We start from the raw sequence: 27,767 nt of genomic DNA, 5'->3' as shown, positions 1-27,767 counted from the left end.
TTTGTGTCAGGCACTGCATTAGGCACATGGACTCCAGGAATAACACTAAGATCCCTCTATCCTTGGAGCCTACCTTTTAATGAAGGGGGTTGGACAATAAGCAGCAAGCAGTAAATCAAATAGTATGTTAGAAGGTGAGGAGGGCTATGGGAAAAAGAAAAGGAGAATTCAAGCAGGGTAAATGGGATCACGATGGGGGAAGGGCAGTAAAGAAGTAAAACAGAGTGGCTGGAAGAGGCAGGGACAGCCAGGTGTTGTGGTCCCCAAAGATTGCAAGGTTGATGGGGGCTTCCTCCTATGGAAAAACAAATGCAAAATTGGGAATAAAAACTTAGTCCCCAAAGTGAATATTTATGGAGTGAGAAAAAATTACAAGAAATTACAGTCACATCAGAGTTATAGGTCCCTAACTTCTGATTAAGCCATTTCTCAGAAATATGTACATAGAAATACATCCTAATTGTAAGCCCATGAACTCTTCTCCATACTGACGACTACCAGCAACTTCCAGCCCATGTCGGGGCTTGTGCAAATGATGTGTGCTGCAGCTTAAACTTCACAAGCTTCACACATCACTCTGCCTCTGCAGGTGTGTCTCACTGAGAAGGGAAGATTTGTCCAGGACTTGAAGGAAGGGAGAGAGGAAGCCAAGGACATGGAAGTCTGGAAAAGACTGTTCCAGGGAGAGGGAACAGCTACAGCAACTTCCATAACAATCTCCACCTGTGCCCCCTAGCTGTTTTGTTCATGAGCACTTTTGCAAGCACTGGGGTGGCAAGGATAGAGGCTGGCTAACATCAGCTGGATGAGCCGTACCACCTGCCTGGTTGTTTAGTGCCTTGTTTGTAGCAGAAGCTCTCTGATAGGCATTACTGTGCTATGGAAAAATCCTCACACTTTGTGTCCACTTCCACAGGTTCATCCATATGTCTCTTCCCTAGACCTCCTTGTCCCCTTCCAAACCTACCCCTCCGATGCCCATAACAAATGTGCCAGAAGCATTCACCACTGCCCAAGAGTCTGCACATATACTTACCTTGAACCACTTCTCTCTCGATACAGAGGGATCACTAGGTACAGTGCCCGTCGCTTTGCCCAGTGTAATTGCTGCCTCTCAAAGGCATCTCTGAGAGGGCAGCAGCTGTCCACTTTAGATCACTTCGACATACCCTGTTGACTCACCTTTGAACCAGGCCATATTTTCTTCTGCTGAAGTGGCCATAGGTGTGAGATGAGGGAGAGGTAATGGTGCATGTATTCGTTTTCTAGGGCTGCTGTAACAGAATATCACAAACTGAGTGGCTTAAACCCACAGACGTTGTGCAGTGTACGTTGGTGTCCGGCCAATGGTGAGGATGGAGACTGAGATGCACTCAGTGATTTTCAGGGCTGCGTCTACACTTTTTTCTCATCGCACAAAGGCTAGTGGCGGTTTTGTGGGAGAAGTTTAAGGTGCACTGCTGTCGTATAGTTTAGCCCTACTTTATCATGGGCAGAGCGAAGGTTAAGGTGGTTTGAAGGTTACCCAAAGATTTTATATCTTAAACATCCCCATGGCTTTGTATCTTTGGAGTCACAGAGCGATCCAAGAAACAGAAAGCAATATATCCAAGTCAAAAATCAGAGAGAAATTTGGAGGATAAGACTCAATAGCAACAAAGAAATTCTTTACTATGCATTTGTCCAACAACAACAAAAAAGCAATTTCAAAGCACATCTTGAAATTGGGAGAGGAAGTACCTGAAAATTTCGCAGTGTATTGTAGCTGGCAAATGAAAATAACTTATAGTAATTATTATCACCAGTTACATATGAATGCACATTTTACTGATATTTCCTTGGTTGCTGTTTCTAGCCTAATATTTATTACTTATGTTGTGGATATAAAACTACTCAGAGGGGCTTCAGCATTTTCTGTTTTATTTTTCTGAACATAAAAGTTCATAAGGGGACTTCCTAGGTGGCGCAGTGGTTAAGAATATGCCTGCCAATGCAGGGGACATGGATTCGAGCCCTGGTCCGGGAGGATCCCATGTGCCACGGAGCAACTAAGCCCATGTGCCACAACTACTGAGCCTGCGCTCTAGAGCCCGTGAGCCACAACTATCGAGCCCATGTGCTGCAACGACTGAAGCCCATGTGCCTAGAGCCCATGCTCCGCAACAAGAGAAGCCACCGCAATGAGGAACCCATGCACCACAATGAAGAGTAGCCTCCACTCACCACAACTAGAAAAAGCCCGTGTGCAGCAACGAAGACCCAACACAGCCAATAAATCAATATATATATATAAATTTATTTTAAAAATTCATAAGGGTTTCACAAGTTTGGGTATAATCCTTGCCCTGCAATACTGTTTTTTCCTATGAGATTGTAAGTTACTTAAGTATGTCTTGCCTACTGTGGACCTTTTCAGGACGCTAACTCTCCTGTCCAAGAAGATAATGCTGTAGATTCTACACTGTTTATGTGGGCCTTTTGGTCTGTGGCAGTTACAGTGTGGTTCAAGCCTCAAAACTGATTCCCTTTGTTTTTTCCCCAGCCAGCCTAGCTCAAAATTTCCACTTATTCTTTGACATTTTTTCATTCCTAACACTTAAGGTTCTTCTTTTACAACATCTCTTGCAAGTATGGCTTTCTGATTCCCCAGTGTCACCACCCTAATTGGCATTTAGATTCTTGCAATAACCTCCTAACTAGTCTTCCTAACTTTAACATCTGCTCTTTCCAATCTAACCCCTATACTGCTCTTAGATTGTTTTCCCCCAAATTCCTTTTTCATCATGTCATTTCTCTGGCCAAAATTTTCAGTGGTGCACCATCATCTCTAGTAGCAATCTCAAAACTCATTTGATTGTGTACATATCAGTCAAAGTATTCTGAGCATGCACCCCCTAATATATATATATATATATATGTATGTATTTATTTGTAAATTATACACGTGTACTCCTGTCTATTCATATACTTAATATTAGTTAAGCTTAATTTTAAACTTTTTAGATAAAAAATAATTATAAATGGAAGTTCTAATATTTTTCTTCTGGCATCCCAAAGGAACATTTAGTGCAACTCCTTTTGGGTAATGATGTGTAGGCAGAATATCAGAGATGGGGCAGTGGAGTGCTATCCCACTGTCCGTGGTGCTGAACTACCATTGCACATTACCACAAAATTATATTGTATTTCCTGACCTTAGGATACTGAAGATTCCTGTCTAACTTTCCACTGTATTTTTGAAACAAAAGGAAATGTTAGAGACTATATTCTCAGTTGGATTCTAGTCCCTAATATGGAATTCCAGAGGAGTAAAGTAAAGATTTTTTTTCCTCCGTACTGAAGAAAAAAGTATCTCTTTTCCTTGGAAAGAAGCAGACTGATAATAAAAATAAATGGAGGGTTTAAGTAAGTCTCCATATTAGCTGAATCATTTCATTTTTCTGCTGAAAAAACATAGTGAAGGAAGATGTTAAAAGAACATTTCAATACTCATGTTTTCTTAATTTTATAGCTTCATAACCAAGAATGCTTGAAAACAGGAGAAAGAATTGCTGTCAAAGATTATACAGTACAATGAAGTTGTACAGTGAGGCTCAAGAGTATAAATGTGAGCAGGTACATGAATACTTCTGTGGCTGTTGGCTATTAGAAACAAGGCTGTAAATTTCTGCCTTGAGGAAGATTCTGATGATCTATAAAATGTCAACTGATGTTGTCACAAACCAGTGGTTCATATGAATCTCATAAAGATTAGAGAACCTGCAGCACTTGTTACATAAATGATGAAAGAGTATTTCCTCTCTAAATCTCCAGCTAGCTACAGTTCAACTGAATGCAAATTAGAAAGCTTAAGTGAGATCCAGACTGTTGAAAAATAGGTTTCTCATATAAGTAAAAATATACGGAGAACTTAGAAAAACAGAACAATATCTGTTATTAATGATTGTACTGTGATGCCATTAAAGAATTTACGGCCATTATAGCAACTTAGCAGACCACTTTAAAACTTACTTTTTCCTTTCTATGCAAACAAATCTCTGGTCACTTGATGCAAGGAAAACTAGTGTTTGATTGTGGATATCACCACCAATGTTCAACTTCAATATTGACTATAAAACTTGAGTGACCTAATGCACTGAAACTCTTTTTTGATGAAAGTTTTTAACATAGATTTCCATTTAATAAATGTTTGTTTGCAGATGTTACATGCTAGGCCATGTGGATACAGAGATTGAGAAGACAGAGATCTGACGCTTAGGAATTTCATGGTCCAGTGAAGGACACAGACAAGAAGATAAACTAATATCACTATATTATGTGGCATGGTAGATGTGTAGACAGGATGGCATGTCAGTACATGGAAAAATACCTAATCAGACTGCGACAGTCTTCCCAGATGAGATGATGCATGAGCTTACTCTTTCAAGGACAGTAGGCGTCAGCTAGGAAAGCAAATGGAAGAAAGTCATTCCAGAGAAAGAAAGTAGTGTATGCAGAGGCAAAGAAGTGTGAGGCAGTAGAGCAAGATTTGGAAATTTAAATGCAGTTCATTATCGTGGCAAAAGAGGTATGAATGGGCAAAAAGTGAAATCAGAAATAACTTGTAGAGCAGCGGTCCCCAGCCTTTTTGGCAACAGGGACCGGTTTCATGGAAGACAATTTTTGCATGGATGGGAAGAAGGGATATGGTTCAGATGTTAATGAGAGCGATGAGGGGGATGGTTCAGGCAGTAATGTGAGTGATGGTTTAGGCACTGATGTGAGCAATGGGGAACAGCAGATGAAACCTCACTAGCTCACCCACCACTCACTTCCTGCTGTGCAGCCCGGTTCCTAACAGGCCATGGACCGGTACCAGTCCACAACCCAGTGATTGGGGACCCCTGATGTAGAGGATTCTAAGGAGCTCCCCGAGAATAAAGGGGAGGTATTAATAAGGAATCTGAACAGTGAAGGGACGTGATATTATTTGCATATTAAGAATGTCCTTCTGACAATAATGTAAGGAGTAGATTCACAATAGTCTCTAAAAGAATGAGACAATTTTGGAATATTAGAGAAATATTGAGTCATCAATCAAATCGTTGAAAGCGAAAATGGAGAATAAGAGAAAGATTTAAAAGATATTTAGGCTATAGTTTCAATAGGATATATTAAACAATTAATTTTAGAGCAAGAGAGAAAGAAAAGTCTCAGATAATCCCAAAGTTTTGTGTGGGAAAAGGATGTCACTTGCTGACCACAGGGATGCAGAAGGAGGAACACAGTTGGGGGAAAGATGATATGAGTTTTGGACATGTTGTGCTTGAGGTATCTATGCGTCATCTAAGCAGAGATGTCCAGCAGGAAGAAACATACGTGATTTTGAAGTTCTGAAGAGCAATGATGGCTCAAAGGAGATATTTCGGAGTCATCAGTGGTAGGTGGAACTATGCGTAGGATCCTCAGAGAGAGTGCGTAGAATAGAGAGAGAACCAGGTAAAGTCTCCAGGGAAAGATAATATTTAAGCAGTGATCGAAGGAAGAGGAACCATCAAGGAAGAATAAACGTGAGTAAACAGAGAGGACAGAAGAAAACAGAGATCATGTGTATCGTGGAAGCCAGGGAAGGAGGAGTTTCCAAAAGGGGAAATAATCAACTGTGAATAGGAAGACAGAAGTTTGTACTTGACTCACCCTCATTGGTCATTTTTGGACCAAATGACCAATTGAAATTTATATGCTATTCATATTAGATACTAAATATAAAAATATTATACGTTTAAATAAATTACTTAAAATATACATGGTCAGATTATAGGTATCACAGTTAACAATGACCTCCAGATCGATACATCTTCCCTCTTGTAGTCTTACGGTAACGCCAGAGGTGTTCTTTCCTATTGTGCTTGAAGCCAAGCCTGGAACCATAGAGAGTAACTATCCCTGGGATTCCCCAGTGTAAAAATGAAATTTTATGTTCTAGAAATGAACTCTAATATATGACTGAATGGGTCCTTTTGAGAGATTCTTTATAATGCCAGAATATAAATACTTTGCACTCACCAAGTTTAGCCATTCAGGTTTTTATATTTGCCATAATGTCAGAAATTACCCTGAGGTATCCAGAGAGTAGAAATACTTTGAATATGATGGAAACATATTCAGAGTTCTCAACCCTGTCACGTAAACATTGAACCTAAATAATTGAGTGAGAAAAAAACATTTCAAAAGGTTTATTCCATGAGTTAAGGTCATAGCATTTTATAATAACCTCAAAAAGAATGCTGAAATCTAAATCTGGGATACTGGTCTCTCTAGGGCTAAAATTTCAAGTTAGTTGAAATTCAGAAAATTACTTTTTAGATGTGGTGTTTGCATGTGTGTGTATAGGCGTGTGTCGGCTTTATGGGATGTCTGCGCTATGACACATCAGAGTCTAGATTGCCTAAGAGGCAGGATGGCATATATGAGCAGGAAATGGTGCACACTTCCCAAAAGGATGTAGGTTTTAGTGAGGAAATGCATATGGGCTACACCAGGCTGGGAATGTGTCCTTCTTCCTCTCTCCCCAAGCCTGCTGCACATCCCACTGCTGCCCTGCAGCCCATACAGAGGACAATTCACTGAGTAGCAATTGAAGCCCAATGCTGTCATGGTCTGAATTGTTTTCCCCCAAAATACACATGATGAAGCTTAATGCCCACTGTGCCTGTATTCAGAGGTAGGGCTTTTAAGGAAGTAGTTAAGGGGAGGTCATATGGGTGAGGCCCTAAGGATATGACTGGTAGCCTTATAAGAAGAGGAAGAGACACCAAGGATGCAAGTACCCAAAGGAAAGGCAGTGTCAAGGTGCAGAAAGAAGGTGGCCACCTGCAAGCCAAGGAGAGAGGTCTCACCAGAAACCAACCCTGCAGGCACCTTGATCTTCAACTTCCAGCCTCCAGAACTGTGAGAACATAAATTCCTGTTGTTTAAGCCACCGTGTTGACGGTAATCGTCATGGCAACCCCAGCAAACGAGCACAAACGTTTATGCTTGCTTCCCCTTTTCTCATCTGTCTAAGCATCTACCTTCTTATACCTCTCTTTAAACTTAAAGGAAGAGATACCTCACTTCCTGGGTCTAAATCTCTCTTCTTGCCTAGGAGGTAGTTTACTCCCAAACTACCCCATTTGTTGTTTTTCCAGTTCTTTAAGAAAATAAGGCAGAATATAAATCATAAATAGGTACTCAATAACATTCTTTCCTTTTCCTTCTATCATCTTCATACTCTCCCTCACCAAAGACTGTGTTCCTTTTCTGGCTCAAGGCATTCGAATGGCTCCCAGGCAAGCCTGCCAGGACAGGAGGGCAAGTGGTGGTGTTTTCATCACCGGAAGGAAGATGCTCTTACCATGAGTTAACTACAAACATGAATCTAAAGCAGTGCTTCTCAAATAGTTTCTGAAAAAACAAACAGAATTTCCCCCCAAAATCTCTACCAGATCTATATATTTTTGTAAACTAGAATAAAAATGAATTTCTAGAAAAAAATAAAGACACACAAAATATAAGTCCCAACCTTCAACAGACAGAAAATTACTCTGTCAGATTGCTTTCAGGGGCTTTCCTGGTGGTGCAGTGGTTAAGAATCTGCCTGCCAATGCAGTGGACACAGGTTCCCCTGGGCCGGGAAGATTCCACATGCCGCGGAGCAACTAAGCCCGCACCACAACTACTGAGCCTGCACTCTAGAGCCCACAAGCCACGTGCTACAACTACTGAAGCCCGAGTGCCTAGAGCCCATGCTCCACAACAAGAGAAGCCACGGCCATAAGAAGCTTGTGCACTGCAATGAACAGTAGCCTCCACTCGCCACAACTACGAAAAGCCCGTGCACAGCGATAAAGACCCGATGCAGCCAATAAATAAAATTTTTTAAAAATTGCATTCAAAATTTCTGAACAGTTATTTCTGTATTTGTCACATGCACTTAACAAACAGTTCAAAGACAGACACTGGTGTATGGACCACACTTTGAGGACAACAGGTTCAAAGGGCAGGTGAATTATTTCCTTCCGTTCTCGTTGGTTCCCATCATGTCATTCAGAGTCAGCTGAGCTCTATGTCTAGGAAAGCTTCTTCCCCTGACTCTCTCTCTCTCCTTTTCTGCATCTCTGCCTTTCTCTTGGAGTTCATCCTCCCAGACTTGTCTGCATGGTCAAGGGCATGGAGCATTGGGTTATTCTTGGGAGGGTCTTAGTTCTCTATAAGGATTAGGTTTCTCAAATCCCTGTGACCGGAGCGTCTATGAGATAGACCACTCTCTCTCTTGCTAAGATTGATAGCCTGACGTGTTTGACTGCATGATCAATCCCACTTTTCTGAAACTCTTCCTTTGTCTCCTTCATACAAGTCTATCCATTGGCAGTCAGGCTGGCGTGTGTAGATGAAGCTAGGGTAACAGCTTTCTGGGGCCAGGAACTTCACCATCTGTAATGGTAAGTGGGAAGGCAGGGAGATTGGCAGAGTTTCCTGGAACTCTTGAAGAGGCTCAGAGCCTCCAGATCTACATAATTTACTGGAATAAACCCTCTCCAGGGAAGTGACTGTCCAGACAGTATGTTTAGTTTATTGCCCACTAATAAACGAAAGGTTGAAGAATGAGAGCCGTTATGTGCTGGCACACTGAGCGTGCGTGGTCAAAGCCCAAGGGCATGGTTAGTACTAACAATCTTCCCTTGTTACCTGGACAGCAGTCTTTACCCTGTCTCTCACCTGTCTCATGAGCATATATGTGACAGCTGGCCCCTAGTGGGGTCAGCTTCACGAGGTATATTCCAAGCAGAATAGAATGAGTATAAGAGAGCACCATGTCACCATGGTGTTTCCCATGCCAAGGCACCCTACCTCAGCAAGAAAACGTCATATCCAGCCAGAGCACCTGATGTCTAAAAAAGGTGATGCACGTGCCTTTCCTGTTCTCTTGGATGACCAACAAGGACAGTGCTCCAGGAGCAAAGGGTATCCTTTCATGTGGTCTGGCTGTAACAGATGCGAGTGAGTCTGGTCTGAGCCTAGAGGACTAACCCTGACATTAGCTGATTCCAGTAAAAAGTGGTCCCATCATTCACCCTAACTTGGCCTTGCCTAGAATATGCTGAGATGTTAAAAGATGGAAGATTCTGGTTTTTGTTTTTTGGGTTTTGTTGGTGATGGTTGTGGTGGGTTTTTTGTTTTGTTTTGTTTTGTTTTTGTTTCACTTTAAGGAAATGAGCTGAGGGAAAACTGAAGATGAAACAAGGGAAAACTAAGGAGAAAATTCCTTGAAAAGGGATGGGATCCTTGGGAAGGGATGAGATGCAGAAAATCCATGAAGGACCGCCCTTGATAGGAAGGGAAGCTGGGTGCTCAGTTGCCAAAGGAAGGGGAAAATGGACAGCAGCACAGGAGAAGGTAAATCTGTATTATAACTCAGGTGGTGCGAAGGTCCTATCTTCCCAACCAAGTAGAGGGTAAAGTAGATGGAGGATGTTAGGAAGCCACTAGGAAGGGCCTGCGAGGAGAGAAGTGGTTCTCTTAGAGACAAGGACAATAATCTTATTGGCAAACGTGCACTGGGTTGCTGGGTTGTGATGACAGCCCATCTGGGGTGTGGGATCATGAAGTTTAAAGTGAAGCCAGTTTGCCCGGTTGTGTGAATCTGGCAAAGTTCAACCGCTGGGTGCAGACTCGGAGCTGGTGGGGATCTGGGTCTGTTCAGGCAAGTGTGATGGGGGCAGACAGGGGCTAGGTGATGAGAAGAGAGGCCGTGGAGTCAGATCTGGAGAATAGATTCGAAGAAAGGAAAGCAAAGTTCAAATGCTCGCTGGCTCTGCTGTTTCCTAGCTGTGTGATCTCAGCCAAGATTCTTAAGTCTCTGCCTCAGTTTCCACATTTTAAAAATGGGGAGGATAGTAGGATGAATTAAGTCAGCAGTTAATATGAGATTAAAAGGAATAACTGTGTACATAGCACCTTACCACAATGTCTAGCATACAGTAAGTACTCAAGAAATTTTTCTCTTTAAGATGCTATGAAAATTTCTCAACTATTTAATATTTTTTCAAATATAGGATTCTTTCTGGTTGCTTAGCATTCCATTATATTTATAAACTCTATGTCCATTGCTTTTTGATAACAGCACAATGTAGAAACTAGGACAGCAGGGCATAGTGGCAGGCTCCAGAGTCAAACAAAATGCCTTGGTTGACCCCTGGCTCCACCACTTGCTATATGTATGACACTGGGTGAGTTACTTAACTTCTATAATCTCAGTTTTCTAATCTGTGAAATGGGTATAATTCTATTTCTCCTGGGTGATTATGACAATCAACTGACGTAATGCTTGTGGATGCTCGGTAAATCTTAGCAGTGATGATGATGTTAATGGTAACGATGCTGGTATTTCCAAACATTTAAGACATTTCCAGAGTATGCCAATTGCTTTGCCAGTTTTATAATTTCTAGAAAGAGAGGTTAACTGAAAGTGTAGAGCTTGCCAAAAAAAAGGGGAGCTCTGGTTGGACAGAATAGTCAAGATTCTGAAAAGTGCAAGTAGAATAAAACTTGTGCAGTGACAGGTAACATGTCATTTTTTTTTTTAAAGTAAGACTGTTGAATGAAAGAAAAAGGTCCACCACCTCAAGAGGACATGTAATTTGATTATAAAGTAATGAGACAGACTCCACAACAGTCGATCTTTTTATTTTTGAGTCACAGCTAGTTTGCTTACTCGCTTCTGGAAATAGGAAGCTTTGGTGAGTCTAGTGATTCTGTCACTGAATATCAGTTCATGAGAAATGGAAGTACACACACATCTATTAATACTCTCTCTGGCTTCAAGCCTTGATACTAAATATATGACTTCACATATGTTGTACCGGTTTCCATGTGATCGCTAAACTCATTATTTCCCCAGATAGAATCCTCTGTTTGAGGACTCAGGGACTAATGAATTCCATACACTATTTGTTATTGTCAGAGAAAAATCCTGATAGAGTTTCCGTTATTATCTTAGCTGATGATACAGGTCTGAATCCAAAAAAGTAATTCAAGTTCTTTGGAAGCTGTGTGAGATCTGTTTGCTTCATCTTCTGCTCCGTGCGTGAGGCAATTAACTTTGGTTATATTCATATAATACTTTCCTATACTAAAGGAAAAGTTATTCCAACTTTTTTCAAACACACCTTTTTTTAAATATTAAAGTCATAGACCCGATAGGATCAAAAATAGTGGAAGGTAGAACCTGGCCAAGAGCAATACAACAAAAATATTGAAAATTGCTGCCTGCCAGCCAAACGCTGTTGCCAAATTAGAGAGAGAAACGTGTATCACCATCCTTTCTCACCCTTCCTTTGATCGGTCTTTTGACAGAAACATTGATGGTAAGGATTTGTGCCTAATGATAAAGGCTGTGTCTACACGAGGCAGGGAATTGGATTGGATTTTTCATGTTCTGTAGATGATGGTTTATAATGATCTAAAGTGGTGAAAATGTCATTTGTAACGATAGATTACAAAATGGTCCTACAATAGCTAAGTTGAGATCAATTACATTAACTGAAATAAGAGTATGTTTCCAGGTGGTAGGAGTAGAAAACATAAAGAGGGAAGTGTGATTATTAGAAGAGCAGCTCTTGGCCACAGGATGGAGCCTAAAGAGGTCCAGGGCCCCAGAACCAGTATACCTACAGGGGCTCCTGAGGAACCCTTTAGCGAGTTCAGATGCCCTCGTGACAGCGGTTCCTGCATAAGTACATTTTGTTGACCCTTGGGTCTATGGTTTTTATCTGTGAGTTTTTTCCCCTTTTTCTCTCTTTTTAAAAACATCTCAGTTGTTCCACATTTCTTGGCTTCACCTGTTTCTTCTATTGTCACATCCAGAGGCAAGCTTTACTCCCCTCATGCATGGTCTCTGGATAGTGCCTTGTATTTGTACAAATATTTGACAGATGTTTGCACATATAACCCATGTCAGGCCACTACCTGCCTGTTCTGTGTGTTCGGTAAACATATATGGTGCCTCACACTTTTCTCTGCACAGACTTTCACATCTTATCTGAGCCTTATGAGAGCCCTGAGAAGAAAGCAGGGCAAGTGTTAATGCCATCTTGCAACTGAAGAACTTGGAGCAGAAATCAAGAAATGGGAACAGGCTCCCATAATTGTTAGGAACAGAACCAGAGTTTGACCCTTGTTAAGCTTCTCACTCTGAGGCCTTCAAAACGGATCAACAAATATTTGGAGCGTGACACCTTCTGCCCAAAACCGCAAGTGTCTTACCTGCTTCTGAAATAAAATTCACACCGAGCCTGGGCTTTGAGTCTCCATAGCCAGAGGTCCTTAACTGAGAACCCATGGATCCCTGTGAGGTGTATGGATGGCTGACTGAGAACTGTCCAAAATTGTATTCAAACTATGTTTTTGCACCTTTCCAGAGATGCTTCAAGGCTACCAGCAGATCCTCAAAGTGTCCATCACTTGGGTCAATCTTACACCTAAATCTCTTTTTTTTTCTTTAAGAACTTTTATTGAGATACAACTGACATACAATAAACATATTGTGTGTCATATAACACACCTAAATCTCTTGAGGATTTCCAAACCTCTAGTCTTTTCTTCAGTAGGAGATACAGATTATTAGTCATTATTTCAACTCCATGAGATGTTTCTTTACACCAGAACTTTATTAAAATAAATACACAAGAAATTCCTAGTCAACAGGAATATGGAGATAAAGCCAATGCTTGTTTTCATAGACGTATGCTAGGAGGATAATAGATGAATCAGGTCTACCCAGAAGAGACTCAGGTCAGTCAATGTCAGTGATTCTCAAAATCTGGCTTGTGTAAGATGCTCCTCGAGAGCCCGTTAAAACTTCAGGTCCTGACCTACTGACTTAGAACAGAACGTCTGAGGGAGGGATCCTGTCATTTGCATTTTAAATGATGACTTCTGGTAATCCTGACTCAGGCCAGTAGTCTACACTAGGCCCAAAAGAGCCTATTTCATTTCTGGCATCTCTTTTCTTATGCATAAAAGAGTTTAATTTTAAAAATTGTTATTGAAGTAAAAACTGCATACAGAAAAGTGCACAGCATAAATGGATAGCTCAGTGAATTCTCACCTGGGAACACACTTGTGTAATCACCTTCCAGGTCAGCAAACAGGATGTTTTCAGCTTCCCAGGAGCGCCCCCCCCCACCCCCACCCCTTCACACACACCCCATCCTCCCACCCTCACCCCATCCTCCCAATGATTATTCCTCTCCCTTCTCTCTAAAGGTGCCAATATTTTTACCTGTTTTTGGACTTTATACAAATGGAATCCTACAGTATTATTTTGTGTTTGGTAGCATCATGTTATAGAAGACACACCAGTTATTTTAACAGAGACAATTTAATTGAATATAATGAACTGCTAACTGGGTATTGGAGAACCGAGAAGGCAAAAAGAGACACTAGGATATCATGAAGCAGCAACCTCAGGATGCAAAAAAGGAAGAAGTTAGAATTATTAACATTGAGAAGACCAAGGTGCGGCGGGGGTGGGGGGTGGGGAGGTGGTATCTATGGAGCTGAAGCTCAGGCCTCTGAGGGAATGTAAAGACGCTTTTTCTGTGATGAAGGAAAAACCAAAAATTAGAAATAATTGATGCTACAGGCAGGAGCAGGTCCATTTTCATCTTCCAGTGTTGCAGTCCCCCTCTAGCGCCCCCTTTGGCAGAACCTCTCAGGGAGGCAGCTAGCAAAGCAGGAACGGGCTTCAGAGTCCCAGCCCCAGCGCTGCAAGGCGCAGCCTGGAAGGCTGGGCTTGCAGCTGAAAGAGAGCAGCTAAATAACTGGCAGAGTTTCTTTAGCTCAATACGTTTGTGAGATTCATCCATGTAATGTGTATCAGTAGTTCATTTATTTTCACTGCTGCGTAATATTTGCTTGTTGATGCCTAATATTTTATTGTTTATGTGCATTTCAGGTGCTTCAATTTTTTTTACTATTCATGTGTAATGAGAATGAATATTCTTAGACATGTTTCTTAGTGCACACGTTTATTTTCTACGCTATATGCCGAGAAATGGAGTTGTTAGGTCAGAGGGTTGCATATATTCAACTGTAGATAAGGCCAAAGAGTTGTCCAAAGTGGCTCTACCAATGGACATTCCCACCAGCCCATGTATGAGAGTTGCCAATTCCTACACATTCCAGTCAACTCTTGATGTTGTCAGTCTTTTAAGTTTTAGTCGATCTGGCATGAGGATGGTGGTATGTCATTATAGTTTTAATTTTCATTTCCCTGAAAACTAATGGCATTGAGTTCATTTTACATGTATTTATCAGCTGTTTCAATATCCTCTTCTGTGAATTGTCTGTTCAAAAAGTCCCTTGTACATATTTCTATTGGACTATCTTTTTCTTATTGATTTGTAGGAGTTTTTTGTATATACCAAATGTAAATCTTCTATCAGTTATATAATGTGCTTTTTCTGTGCTGTAACTTACCTTTTCCACTCTTTTAATGAACAGAAGTTACTAATTTTTCTAATATACTAAAAAACACATTACATAAAATTTACTATCTTAACCATTTTTAAGTGTACAGTACAGTAGTATTAAGCATATTCAAACTGTTGTGCAACAGATTTCTAGAATCTTTTCATCTTGGAAAACGGAAACGCTGTACCTATTAAACACTAACTCTCCCTACCCTATCTCCCCAGCCCTTGGCAACCACCTGTTTACTGTCTGTTTTTATGGTTTTGATCACTTTAGATTCTTCACATGAGTGGAATCGTAAAGTATTTGTTCTTTTGTGACCAGGTTCACTTAGCATAATGTCTCAGAAGCTCTGAATTTTCATTAGGTCCTCTGCCATGTCTGATTTAAGAAATTTTTTCCTAACACATGGCCACGAAAGTATTATCTTGAATTATCTTCTAGAGCTGTGCTAATATGATAGTAGCCACTGGCCATATATGACTATTTAAATTTAAAGTCACTAAAATTAAATTTAATTTAAAATACAGTTTCTCAACATTAAACCTTTGCTTTTGCCTTAAAATTAAGTAAATAAAATAAAACACAGTTTCTCAGTTGCACTAACCACATTTCAAGTGCTCAATAACGACATGTAACTGGTTGCCAACATATTGGACAGTGCAAAATTATAGAACATTCTACCATCATAGAAAGTTCTATTGGACAGCACTGATCCACAGTTTTGTTGCTTACTTTTCACATTTGGATTTGCAGTCCACCTGGAATTAATTTTTGTGTACGTGTTTGGTAGTGGTTAAGTTTTAATTTTGTCCAGATGGACCTCCAACTAGTCCAGCACTATTTATTTTTCCCCCACTGCTCTGCAGTTGCTAACTTGGTAATTTACAAAGTCACCATTCATATGCGAGCTTCTTTATAGATTCTCTTTTCTGTTCCATTAATCTCTGTCTCTACCTTTGTGCTGATAAGTGTGACTGGCTCACTTATTTATTTTAAGTATGATTTAAACCTGCAAAGACCAAGTCTACATTTCTCTTGCTAGACAGTGCTAGAGCACAAAGTAAAAGTCAATCTAAATTCTAGAAAGATAAGAAAATTTACTTTTTTCTTTCTCGTACCTGGGTTTTGCGGCTTGAAATTGTTCAGACTACCAGTGAATTAATGCCTGACACTTTTGAAAGTAGGAGACCTGGGCTCCCTGGAGGTCTGTCTCCTAGAAGCACCTCTTGTTATGTGTATTTCCTTCCTGCTTAAGGCGATGGGATAGACACACGCAAGTGTTAACGTGTGTTTCCATGATTTTCTAATGTGTTCCATATATGATACCAAGTCTTTTGAATTTAGAAACTGTGTCTTCCGTCTGACTTGGGAACCTCCATAATGTCTTATATGGTGGTCTTCCAGGAAGGGCGCTGTGCATATTTCTTAATGCTTAATTGGCTACCTTCAATGCTTTTTCTCTTCTTTTCTCTGTCTTGGCTCTTCCTGGTGAAGTTCACTTTTGAATTTTCTCTTTCTTAAAACACAAAACCCAAATTTACTCCGGTGCTGATGGCAGGAAGGAGAGGAGGGCTGAGGTATTGGACATGGAAGTGCAACCCACAACACCCAATTCAGCCTGGACCACAGTCAGGCTGGCTTGACTACTGCTGATGCCACCACTCACAGAATTGTGGACTGAGATTCAGTTTTCTTATCGCAGGACTCAGCAAACTGTGGCTGGTGGCCAATACAGCCCACTGTTTTTTACAGCTTTGTTACCTATTTTTGTATGGCCCGTGAGATAAGAGTGGTTTTTACACTTTTAAATGGCTGAAACAAAACCAAAAGAAGAACAATATTCTGAGACATGCAAAAATTACATGAAATTCACATTGTGTCCACAAATGAAGTTTTATTGGGATACAGCCACTCCCACTTGTTTACCTATTGTCCTTGACTGCGTTCACACTGTAACCGCGCAGCTGAGTGGGTACACAGATGTGACAGAGGCTGTGTGGCCCTCAAAGCCTAAAACATTTACTCTCTGGCCCTTTATAGGAAAAGCTTGTCAACCTCTGCCTTATTTGGGAAAAAAATTCAGACAGTGATTCCTCCATCAGAGGGTTCTTCATGAGGATTAAATGAATACTAGAGATAAAATACGGGGCTGTGCTTGGAACACACAGGTGCTTGCGAAACGATTCCCTTCAGCCAAGCCTGACACCTAACCTTACCACAGTCCCTGAAACAGCGACTTACGCGTAAGATGCTTTGAAACGCAGTACAGAACCTTCGCGCGGTCAGATAGGTGGACAAGCTAAATGTACTTTGTATTCTATTTAGACATACCTTTCACTAGTGATCCTCCCACAAGTGCACAAGGATTCATTTAAACCTAAACACCTCTCCCATTAATTTGATAAGCCTCTAGCACACAGTGTAGAAATTACACTGCTGAGCTTAAAAATTTATCACTGTTTTATGGGTAGTGACACAATCGTTGGCAAAGGCAAGTTTGCTCATAAAATGTCCCCAAGGATCCAGGAGATGCGGACTGCGTCAGACAGCATCTCTACCTTGCCTTTCCAAGACCTTGCCCTAGTTCTAAATCCTCCCCCGAAGTGCTTCCAAGCATCAGATACTTTTATGTTTCTCTGGCCACTAGAGAGCACTTTGAGACTAACAAACCTGGGTCTGGGCACCAGGCCTCCGTTTGAACCCTGCTCGGCCGTGATCGCGGGGCTGTGTGGTCCTTCACTGCGCCATCTAGCTACCAGCAGCGGCTTACAAATGGCTATCAAGGCTGATGGATGCATTTTGTGAAGCTTAGTGACCTGTGGTAGTGATAATGAAGTATTCTTAAGCCCAGATCACATTTTATTCTGTCACTATGGTTTTCTGCCTCTGGTGACATCACCTCATTTGGACTGCTTTACAGCATATTTCTAAGGCAAGCATTTTAGCCAGGGTCCCAGTTTCCTTGTGGCTCCTACTCTTTTCTGTCAGATTGAATTTCTCTCAAAGAGAAAATATCGCTTGATATTGATTCCAGTGCACGAGATAATTTCAGGTGCTCACTCTGCAGTTCATCCAAAAGCCCTGTTTAAAATCTCGAAGAGGTTTTCCAAGGCTAAGAGGTGCAGTTCAAAAGAACAGTTCTTAAATGTGTTTAAAAGACCCTTGGCTACATTTTTCTGATGTTTCATCAGCAGTTTGCACTGATACACTTTCCATTGTTATTACAACTGAACCATATCATAGGGAGTTGTACCAGCAAGACCATCAAGTTTTCTAAAAAGCTATAAAGCTTTGATGTTTTCTGGCCTATTTCTTACTGTGCTCTTAAAAATGTTTAGCTTCTGCTGAGCCAAATGTGTGCCTCTAAAGGCATATGCAGTGAAAAACTCTTCAAGCATCTCAGTTACTGCTGCAATCTGTATATACAGCAGGAGGATGTGATCTGTTTGGATGAAGCAAGGGGGGAGTTCTTTGTGGTGTGCATTGTGAATGAATAATACCGACCATCAACTGGGCTTCAGCCCATCAGCGCTGGGGTCTGACTGTGAATATAGAAGAACCCACTTTCCTGACCACGGCTTGTGAGCATTTCCCAAAGCCATGCCATTCTGTATTATTGTTTGCATCAAAGAGAAATCAAAGGCATCAGTTCTGGCCCTGATTCCTAAACTGATTGAGGCGTTTATGAGAATGGTTTGCAGAGGATTTCTTTGATGTTTTCAGAAATCCTAAATAATTTCTCCCTCTTTTGAATGACACTTGACTTTCAAGTAAAGAATATGTCTGCATGTGAAATGTCAATTCTGTCTAATAATAACCGGCTTAATGTGCCACTAAAATCACTAATAGCATCTGCCACCATTTTTAGAAAATGAAGTTCTTTCCTCTGTCTCGGAGCCTGGAGCACAGAATCTGGCTGGAACAGTGGCGGGCTGTTACAAACCAACAGATTGCTCCATAATGAAATTACCCTCTAAAATGTAAACTTGCTATCTCACCTTTTGCCAACACATAGCATTTGTGACATGACATGAGAACAGCAAGGGAGTGAATAGGTTATTAATAAGAACTTTCAAGAACGGGACTTCTGGGCTTCCTAGGTGGCGCAGTGGTTAAGAATCCGCCTGCCAATGCAGAGGACACGGGTTTGATCCCTGCTCCAGGAAGATCCCACATGCCGTGGAGCAACTAAGCACATGCGCCAAAAAAAAAAAAAAAAAAAAAGAAAGGGACTCCTCTGGGTTTCACAGGGAGCCATGAATATGAAAACGTAAAGGAATGGAAGGCAAAGATAAGGAGTTTACATGGGGGTCTATGCATTATTGTGGAGATATTGTTAGTTTCCAGAAGCCAGACTTAGTTTTTAGCTATCAGTCTCGAAGCCAGACCCCGGCATCTTCTTCCCCAGTCTGAGAGGCTGTACTCCCTGCATGCTCCTATTTTTTATTTCATGTGATGCTTTTTGTGTGGGTACAAAGATAGTAGAACTGTACCTGAAAGGTAACGTTATACCTGGGATTTCAACAAGGATTGAATTAAAAAGTACAAAGCAGAAAGACCCCGTATGTGTGTGTTATATACTTATTTGCCTGAAACTCCATGGTTCTCGGGAGGCTCTGATTATGTCAGGGACACAGTAATGTTTAATATTCAGTGAATACAAAGAGATGCCACACACTCTTCCTTGTCTGAGCTTAAGCAGAGCTCTAGAAACACAATGTGATTTCTTCAGATGGGATCTTTTCTCCAGGTTGTGAAGAGCTATGGTTAGGGCAACTTCTAATACTCAAGGTTGAAATGTGTGTGATCCTGTATGTGTGTGCAGGCTCTCATTCTTTGCATCTTGTATATCTGGCACTAATTCCAAAAAAGAAATTGGGTTATAAATAGTTATAAATAGAATATTGTACTTAATGGAAGTAATGACGGAGGGAGCGGAGGTATCCCTGTGTCTTTAAGCTACTTCCTGGGTGGGCAGAAAGGGCTATTTTTCAGTAGAAGACACACAACAAATCGTGTTTAACTTGATTTTTTTTTTTTTGGCCGCACCTCGCAGCGTGCACAATCATAGTTTCCCTGACCAGGGATCAAACCCGTGCCTCCTTCGTTGGGAGTGCAGAGTCTTAACCACGGGAACGCCTGGGAAGTGCTCTAGAAAGCTGTTTTATTGTCATCTTACCTGGTGACTTAACCACTGAATGTTGTTTAACCTGTTCTGTAGTTTTCTCTCTGGCACAGAATCAGAGGAAGCTGATTCAACTTTCTTTATGCTCCTGGAAGGCTTAGCAGTGCCTTCCATAGAGGCTCTAAATGAACAGTTGTGATTTCAGTCATAGACTCTAAGACTGGGGACGGGCAGTGTGGCACCTGGAGGAATTCTCACCAGATCAGCTGTGTGAATGGGAACAAGGCGACTCATCTTTCTGGGCCACTATTTCCTCGTCTGTAAAAAGAAGGGGCTGGACTCAGTGATTGTGAAGGTCACTTCCAGCTTTGTAAATTCTGTGCTTTTAAAAAATACTTGGATCCTGAAAGACGAGCATCTTGGTTTTCCAGACAAAAGAGCCCAGGTTGTATTTGTGCTTGACCTCCCACCACATCCTGACTTTCTGCTCTAATGAATCCGGGTTTATTCTGCAGTGACATGGCTCAGCTCCAGGACCCCTTGGTGTGATTCTAACACTGTGTAGATATTGATTTTTCTTGCAGGATAGTGGTTACTGTAACCACCAAACTATTAAATCTCTCCCATTCTCGTAAGGATGATTTCACAAGTATCCTTCCACTCCCTTTGGTTGATATTTAACTCAATCCAGGGCTAATTCGAAGATAGCATTACTAGCAGTATATCTCAAAATGCTCCGTGGCTGACACCTTGCACCGTCTGTGGGTTGTCAGTCAAATACTGCAGCAGACAGAGGATGGTTCAAATGGGGTTTTTGAAGACTCTGACCTTGTCACCGCCATGTTGTTCTCCATCACCTCCTGCATCAAAGCATAGAATTTCTTACTGTGAACAGTGTCAACAGCTACTCAGATAGGAGAGCCTCCCTTCCTTATTTTGTTTGTTCGTGCCTCTAGAAGCTGACTTTTCACCTCACGGCATTGGCATTGATTGTTGTTGTTGTAGCAAGACCACAGATGCTACCCTCGATATACACATATGTAGTGAGCTGCGTACTAAAATATTAATTTGATTCTTGCTTTCTCATTTTAGACGTTCACCCCCAGTGAGCGCTCCAGTTAGCTGATGGAAGGCACAACATGTCAAGCAGATTATGAAAGCCGTTAACTTCCCAGTACAATTTAACAAGGGCTTTCGTTTACAATGGTTCTTGGGCACTCATCTTGTTACATCAGTTAAAATACACACTACAAAACGAGTGGTGACTGATGTCAACAAAGAATTCTCCATCCAGAACCATAATACCTTGTTGATTACCTTTCCATGGTGACCCCAGAGTAGAGGGGATAATTTAATGAGATCGTTAATATTTCTGTAAAACCAGCAATCTGCCAAATTCTCTTTTGGTACACACGTTTGCAGAACTAACATAAGTGACTGTTCCAACATGAAGCATTATCTTTTCTTGTACAACATTGAAAGCCTACATGCTGCTTGACAAATTTGAATTTTAAAAAGTAAGAATGATTGGCACTTGGTAACTTACGCAGAAATATAAAGTAGTACAAGAAAATTGCCCATTTCTTTTAGACTTACATTTTATATATATTTTTTTCTTTTATGAAGTGTTAAGACATGTAATTTCCATCAACTTCAACCAGTTATGTATGAAGACTGCAAGTTCAGCTCTGCAGCAGAAAAGCAAGTCATGGGGAGAACTGACATACCACAGACAGCCTCCCAGCTGCCTTCCATTCTGGTCCTGGAGATGGTTGGTTACTTGTAGGCCAAGACTCAAATCCAAGGACTAAGACATCGCATGTCTTGAAAACAACTCAGCTCACCCTTGGCTCCCAACCCCCCTGTTCCAGTGTCTTACTTATTAAATGTCTTTCCAGGTCCATCAAGTGCAAGGATAAAAAGGAAGCAGATAGAGAGGTATAATAGAGTTTACAGAGGAAGACTTCTCTTGACACACAAGATGCTCAAAAAAAGTTGGTGTAAGGCAATTATTGCCTATTAATTCTTTTATTTAGTCAGGAAACACTTATCGATACACGATTGCAAAGCACCCAGCTCCGTGCGCACGCCAAGCTAACACTTCCTCACGGATCTTCCCTGTCATTTTGAAGCTGTGTCATGATAAAGATAATTGGGGGCCTCAGTTCATAACCCAAATCCTCTTTAGGAATCTTCCAGTTTTGGGGGTAGGAATATTCTGTCCTATCAGTTTGCAGTCTGTCTGCCTTTCATTAAACATGAACAACTGACTCCTTGCTCTAACGCACGTATAACAATGTATATATTGACAAGACCATATTTTTTTTCTTCTAGAATTTACATTGACTTCTGGTCCACTCATCCCCTTCCTTAAGGTTTAAACAGCTCTCTCTAGTTGGGACTGCTGCATGGAAACCCAAACAATTATTTCTTTAAAAGGCAGTGAAAGTGGTCCTTTGCCTCTAAGGACAGTTGTTGAACTAGGGAAAGAAGTTTTTGGTCCTGACAATCACTGGATTAAGAACAAAGATATTCGGATAGGCGAGTTATCTTGAAATAACATTTATTGTGTTAACTGAGCCAGCAATGAGGCTCATTTATTCAGCATTTATTTGGGGGTGGGGGGGTTAGCTCTATGAGGGCAAGAACGGGTTTATCTTGTTCATCGTTGGGGTCCAGAGCACCTAGCACTTAAGAGAATTAATAAAAAATGATCGAATGCATGAATGTTGTTGATTTTACAGATGAGGAAACAAAAGACTCTGAAGGTCATTTGGGTAGTAAGTGGTGGAATTGGAGATCACAGTCTGGTTAGACTCCGAGGCCTGCACCCTTTTCCCTATGGCAAACTTGACGCCCCCGGAATGGTCACCCTCCAGCCCCCCTGCCTCCGTTGCTGGGTTGCAGATCATATCCTTCCCTGGGTAACAGAGGTGATGGGAGAAGCGGTGAGTGGTATGTGGATAGCGCAGACATCCATGAATACCATCGAAGCCCCAGCTGAGGTCGCCCCAGAAGAATCTTCCCCAGACTTCCATCATGTTAACCTGGATCTGCCACCATCAAGGTTCTGAACTATATTCCAGGTTGTGCTACAGATCGGACATAGGTAACCCGGTACATAGAGGCATCAAGCCAAAGCCTGTGACAGCAACCCTTCAAACGGCTGATTGCGTTCACCCGTGTGAAGCCCCTCTCCTCACACTTGATGTGAGCCTCTGTGTCTGCAGAGGGTGGAGAGAGAACTTTAATTATAGACCAAAATACAAGGTATGAACAGGACAGCTTTAACACCTCCCGTCCTACTTGGAGTTACAGGGTGTTAATAGCAAGACAAACGAAGGAAGGCGTCTTTTCCCCCCCCTGGGCTGCCTGGGTTCACTGTGGGCATAGAATAATTGCAACCTCAAGTTGTGAAACCGTGAATCAGGAGGGTTTCCTGTATTATGAATGATGTCATCTAATAAGATGAGAGACTTTCAGTGAAATGCAGGAACATTCAGGGTAATGTGTTTGCAGCAAGCAGGATCCTGAATTTATTGCAGAGGGGGGTGTGAGTTGACCAAAATGGAGAATGATGAGAAGTAACTAAATTATGTATGACAGTCTTTACAGAGCAGAGGAAGGAAGAAAGCTTAATGATGTTGTGGTGGAAGGACCAGCAGCGATTGGTGATGTATAGGTTGGAGGCTGGTAAGAAGAGAAATGGATCTATGAAGACTCAAAGACTATAGATGAGTGTGACACGGACCAGGCAGTCGATTCGGGAGGGGGAGGGGAACCAGGGGCTCAGCATATAATAAATTCTAGTGGCAACAAGACAGCCAAATAAAGTTAACTTGACATTAAAAATCATCATCTTAATCTATGTAGCTCTTTGCAGCCTGAGTCTTATCGAGGCAAAAAAAAAAAAAAATCTATAGTTAACGATGAAGTATTTTTCCCCTTTGCTTTCCCGGCATCCACTGAAGGCAGTACATAATTTAATTACTGAATCTACAGGCTGGACCATGGAGATGAAGAATGATGTGTCTTGCCGTAGTGAGAAATTAGATAGAACCAACTGTTTATTCTCATCATTCTTCCTCTGTTAGGCTAAATTAATATAGTTAACAAGCTTTTGTTTGGATGAGAGGCTCAGATCTGGGATGCGCTGATCAGAACTCATGGTTACTACAGTAGCTATTATTTGTGGAGTCCTGACGGTACCCTCAAGCCCCATGTGTGAAACAGAAAGGGGTTCTTTTGTCACTCTCTGCGGTGGAACCAGCGACTTGGGGGCTACACATCTGAATAGAATAAGAAAGTTCAAGAAAATCAGATTAAGTTCCTCGGAGCACATGACTTCAGAAATGTCACCCGAGGTCTCTCCTATTGACCTGTATCCTGTTTTTCCGATCTTTTTAACAGTTGCCACAAAATATTCACAATTTCATAGCTAGCAAACGTTTTGGGGGATGCCAGGAGTGGGTGTGGACAGTGGTGGGGGTTGGGAAGGCGTAGCAGGCTTTGATGCCGCACTCCTCTCAGGCCCTTCCGCACGATTTGAGTAGGAAGCGTAAGCTGGCCAAGCAGAGCGCTTATGCAAATGCAGCTTCGAGGCATGTGTGCCTCGAAGGAGAGCTTCCCCGCCCGACCCAGCTCGCTGCCTCCAAACGAACCCCTCCTGCAAGAAACTGTGTAGCTGCTAAGGCGACACCGCAGGCCCACTCCAGAGGTCAAACCAGTTCTCCTTACCGCCTGCCCCTTTCAGTTTTACTGCAATAGACTCTTTCGGGCCTTTTACTTACATATGTATATAATTTGTTTATAGCGAGCGCTTTAAGTAGCTGACGGTAAACTCAAGTCGGGGGGCGGGGGGGGAACAACCCCAAACCTTCACCATCAACAACAAAAACGACCCTCGGACTCAGAGATCTGAAACAGGCAACGGCTGTGCAGTCGGAGCCCCGGGAGCGGCCGCGCGCCGCGCCTCCCCAGGACTCAGGGCGGCGGGGCGACCGTGCAGGGCCCGGCCCCGCGGCCTCGGGGCGGGTTTCCGCGCGCGCCCGGGCGCTGCGGCCGCCACCGCCGCCGCCGCCAGATCAAAGTCAAGGGCAAACCCCAAACCGCCCCCACAACCAAGGGAGACGGGCAGCCCGGGAGGCGTCGCTCGTGCGCCGGCCCTAAGGGTCGCAGGCCGGAGCTCCGGGGGGGGCCGGGCGCGCTCGCCGCGTGACCGGGACGAGGGAGGGCGGGCGACCCCGCCGAGTGGCGCCCCCACCCCGTGCTGCCCGGGCGCGCGGCTCCCCGGCTCCCGCCACCTTCCGGCCGCGCGGCGGCCCCGCCTCCTCGGCCCACTTCCTTCCCGGGCGCGCGGCGGCACGGAGGCGGCGGCGGCGGCAGCGGGCTCGGGCGCCGGCCTGCAGGTCGCGGACCGGGGCCGGAGGGCGGGCGCGCGCAGCGGTGCGGGCCACGGGGCGCGGGCGCGGGGAGCCCCGGGGACGCCCCCTCCGGGTTAAACCTGCCGCCGGGGAAACACGTGCGGGGCCGGCGGCGCCCGGTCACCTTCGCGGCCGGGACGCTTTCTCCCTCGCGGGAGCCGAGGGCGCGCGGTGGGTCTGGGGGCGTCTGCTGGGAGCAGCCACTTCCAGCGGCCACGTGTGCGCGGCCGGGGCTGCGTGGTTCCGTCCCGGGATCGCAGTGCAGGGGGTGGGAGGAGCGTGGGTTGTGGCCCGCGCCGGCTGACTTAGAGGTATCTCCCTGGATCCGTTGTGCAGCTGGGTTTCGGGCCACCAGCGAGCGTTAAACCCAACCCGGTGATAAGTTCCTTTCCCTCCCCTCTCCTTCCTTTCCTCACCTCCTGTTGAGCAAGCACTTATCCGGGCCCCCCAGCAGCGATTTTGGATGCTAACCCTTAAACCAGTTCCACCCAGCATCGCTTCGTGTTAAGAGGGTGTACAGGCTCCTCAGAACTGGGGAGGCGTAATCAGTGGATAACCATGGTTCCCAGTCGTAGGCACCGCCACGCTGCAAGGTAGCCTCGGCTTCACGGCTGGATCCCGAAGCCCAGCTGCTGGGAAAAACCTCACCTTCCTTTCAGCCCGGATGTGTAGGCCTTCTCTAGGCTTCTCACTGAGAGCTACCAGGTTCCCTTCTTCCTTGCCCTTGTTTCGTCTCCCTTGAAAGGGTCCCCCTCCCCCTTACTGGAAGTTTTAGGCCCCTTCAGGGTCTCGCTCCCTGTTGTACAGACAGCCTGTGCCTGCCCGTGAGTACAGCCCAATGGTACTGAAGTCTTGCCTTAGTCATAGCACTTGACATTCTTCATAGAGTGGATAGCGTGTGTCCCATCTGGGGACACTCAGGGAAAGGGAAGGGACACAGGAATATCACAGTTGGGACAGCTCCAAATGGAATCCAGCTGGCATGAAAAATAATCTGGTGTGATTTAGGGCCAGTTACCCAAGTTCTCTGAATCTCTGTAAGAAGGATGTTAGTTACCTTAGCTCAGAACAAGGCTTTGGTGAGATGATGTGTACCACTTTTAACCGTGTCTGAAATATATTAGGTGATCAATAAATGTTCTCCTTTCCCCTTCCCTCTTGTGCTGGCTCCACTTGATAAGGGAGAGAGGTAAAGAATGAGAATGATTGGTAGGGCAGGCATGTGTAGTAAGTTGCAAAAACTCCTATGAGAAAGCAGGAAATAGATGGAATATCTGGGCTCATACAGCCAGACAGGCCAAATCCAAACTTCTGAAATAGTACTTTAATTTCTTGGTTGTTTTAAATTTTTTTTATTTTTTTATTTAAGACCAGAGACTGTCTGGGGTTCATGTGCTGTGATTTCTGATTGATAACTGTAAATTGAAATTGTCTGAGTTTGGAGATCCAGAGTTGAAAGGTGCTTTTGTTGAACTGGAAAGCAGATTGACCCGAATTGTCTCTTGTCTGCTGTTTTGTTGTGTTTTTTATTCTAGACCCAGCATGAGTGAAGCTCCCTGCAAAAAACGTGATGACTATTTGGAATGGCCTGAGTATTTCATGGCAGTGGCCTTCTTATCGGCACAGAGGAGCAAAGATCCAAATTCCCAGGTAAGTGAGTTTTACAGGAGAATGTTTGGATACCCACAGGTGAGCACATTACAAAAGGAAGAGGCCTCAGTGGACCCCTGCCAGCTTACAAAAAGCAGAGTAAATCTGCTGTCTTTGTGCTGCATACACGCCTGCTTACATTTTCCTGTGAGAAAGTAAATTACCACATGCCATCCTTCACTGCCTCTCGTACTCCAAGGAGACAGAGCTCTTAGCCCCTCCAGAAGCCACGTACCCATCTTGGAGCTCCGTAGGCCTCTGGTCTCATTCACTGTCTCTCCAGTGGCAGACCAGCTGCTCGAAGTCACCAAACCTTTGGGCATGTTTCCCTGTAGGTTGGAGCCTGCATCGTGAATGCAGAAAACAAGATTGTGGGCATCGGGTACAATGGAATGCCAAATGGGTGCAGTGATGACCTCTTGCCTTGGAGGAGAACAGCAGAGAGTATACTGGATACCAAATACCCTTACGGTAGGGCATATTGTGTGTTCCATTCTGCTTGTGGCATGGCCTTGGTGAGTGCTTAAATAGGATAGATGGTCAGAAAGCATCATCTTCCTTTTCAGTTACCGACAGCTGGAAAGAAGAAAAATCCTTTTGAGCTACCCCAATTTCTCGCCTCCCTCCCTTAAATTCCAAAGAGAGCTAAGGAGTGAAGGCATAGTAGTGGTTGCATAGCCTGGTCCTGAGGCCTGGGGCTCTGTGGTGGTGGGCTTCTCTGCAGAGTGCCACAGCCCCAGGAGGTGGCTGGGAAATGGGCACGGCGGCCCTGCCATTTGTTTCTTGGCTCCTCCGGAGCAGAGCCAGTTAACCAATTACTGGCTGGGGCTTTGCTCTGATGAGAAGCAGCGTGCATTTCACCTACTGAGGAAATCTGGCTCCAGCTCATCTCTGGGAAGCAGGACACAAGCTGTGGGCTGGACACCAGGAGAGGGACGATGCAGTCGCCTGCTCCTGTTCCCCGGGGTGCTGCAATCTCAGAGTGGAACCGAAGACCTTTGGCCTGGCCATCCCTGGTTTTCTTCTTTAAATTAGGGGAGGATGCTTGTTATAATCTGTTGCCTGTCTGA

At 43.4% G+C, this 27,767-nt stretch overlaps 1 protein-coding gene across 5 annotated transcripts in view; it reads left to right on the top strand.

Moving 5' to 3' along the window:
* Nucleotides 1-27,767, top strand: part of DCTD (dCMP deaminase) — a 121,688-nt gene that overhangs the window by 70,411 nt on the left and 23,510 nt on the right. For 2 of the 5 annotated variants that reach the window (XM_057697372.1, XM_057697373.1), the window contains 2 exons: nt 26,583-26,697; nt 27,033-27,168. In XM_057697372.1, coding sequence (XP_057553355.1) covers nt 26,590-26,697; nt 27,033-27,168 — 244 coding nt within the window. In that variant the 5' untranslated portion in view covers nt 26,583-26,589. The other 3 variants (XM_057697374.1, XM_057697375.1, XM_057697376.1) reach the window with 3 other exon arrangements.

This window comes from Hippopotamus amphibius, chromosome 10 (genome assembly GCF_030028045.1).
Source record: "Hippopotamus amphibius kiboko isolate mHipAmp2 chromosome 10, mHipAmp2.hap2, whole genome shotgun sequence".
Taxonomy (NCBI): domain Eukaryota; kingdom Metazoa; phylum Chordata; class Mammalia; order Artiodactyla; family Hippopotamidae; genus Hippopotamus; species Hippopotamus amphibius.
The sequence above is the reverse complement of the archived record's forward strand: the minus strand, read 5'-3'. Positions and strand labels throughout refer to the sequence as shown.